Source organism: Charadrius vociferus, unplaced genomic scaffold, assembly GCF_000708025.1.
Source record: "Charadrius vociferus isolate BGI_N301 unplaced genomic scaffold, ASM70802v2 scaffold613, whole genome shotgun sequence".
NCBI lineage: Eukaryota > Metazoa > Chordata > Aves > Charadriiformes > Charadriidae > Charadrius > Charadrius vociferus.
The window spans coordinates 406,936-407,506 of record NW_009647757.1 but is presented as its reverse complement, the minus strand read 5'-3'; the positions used below and the strand labels follow the sequence as shown (position 1 = coordinate 407,506).

Genomic DNA, 571 nt, shown 5'->3' with positions numbered 1-571 from the left:
AGGAGCGCCCTGCCTGGAGGGCAGCGGGGTCCCGCATGGCCACAGGCAAGGTGGCAGCTGAAGGAGGGCACCGCCGCAGCCCTGCGGAGGTGGCACTGGTGTCCCCGTCTCACCCAGCACGGGCTGCAGGGCCAGCAGGAAAGGGGGACAGTGGGTGCTGCAGAGAGGGAGGCACGGCTGGGGTAGGAGGAGGGGGCAGAGGATGCCCAGGTGGACCCTCAGCTCTCTGGGCAGCACAAGGGGTGACCAGGACCCCACCAGCACCGGCTCCGCTTGGCCACAGGGCTCCTTCCTCCTGCCCTCCGCAGGTCCCTGCAGCTCTTCGGCCTCGGCTCTGATCTCCTGCTCCTCCTCCTCCTCCATGCTGCCAGCTGGGACATCTTTGGTGCAGAGCAGCCACGCTGGTGAAGGGGTCATGTCTGGCCCCACGTGGGTCCCCATGCAGCTCGTGGCCTTGGTGGCATCGGTGGCTGCGGGCAGAGAAGCAGCCGAGGGGTCAGCGGGGTGGACGGGCAGCGTGGGGATGAGGGGCCGGTGGGGGGGCCCCAAACGAGGCAGGGGGCAAAGAGTG

General features: G+C 69.5%; 1 protein-coding gene across 1 annotated transcript in view; it reads right to left on the bottom strand.

Moving 5' to 3' along the window:
* The window catches only part of ZNF683 (zinc finger protein 683), a gene marked incomplete at its 3' end in the record, with an annotated part of 1,368 nt that extends 951 nt beyond the window's left edge, over positions 1 to 417 (bottom strand). Inside the window, exon 1 of the mRNA XM_009882224.1 lies at positions 259 to 417. Within this exon, the coding sequence (XP_009880526.1) occupies positions 259 to 417 (159 nt within the window). The remainder of the gene's footprint in view (positions 1 to 258) is intronic.
* Positions 418 to 571: the final 154 nt, after the last annotated feature.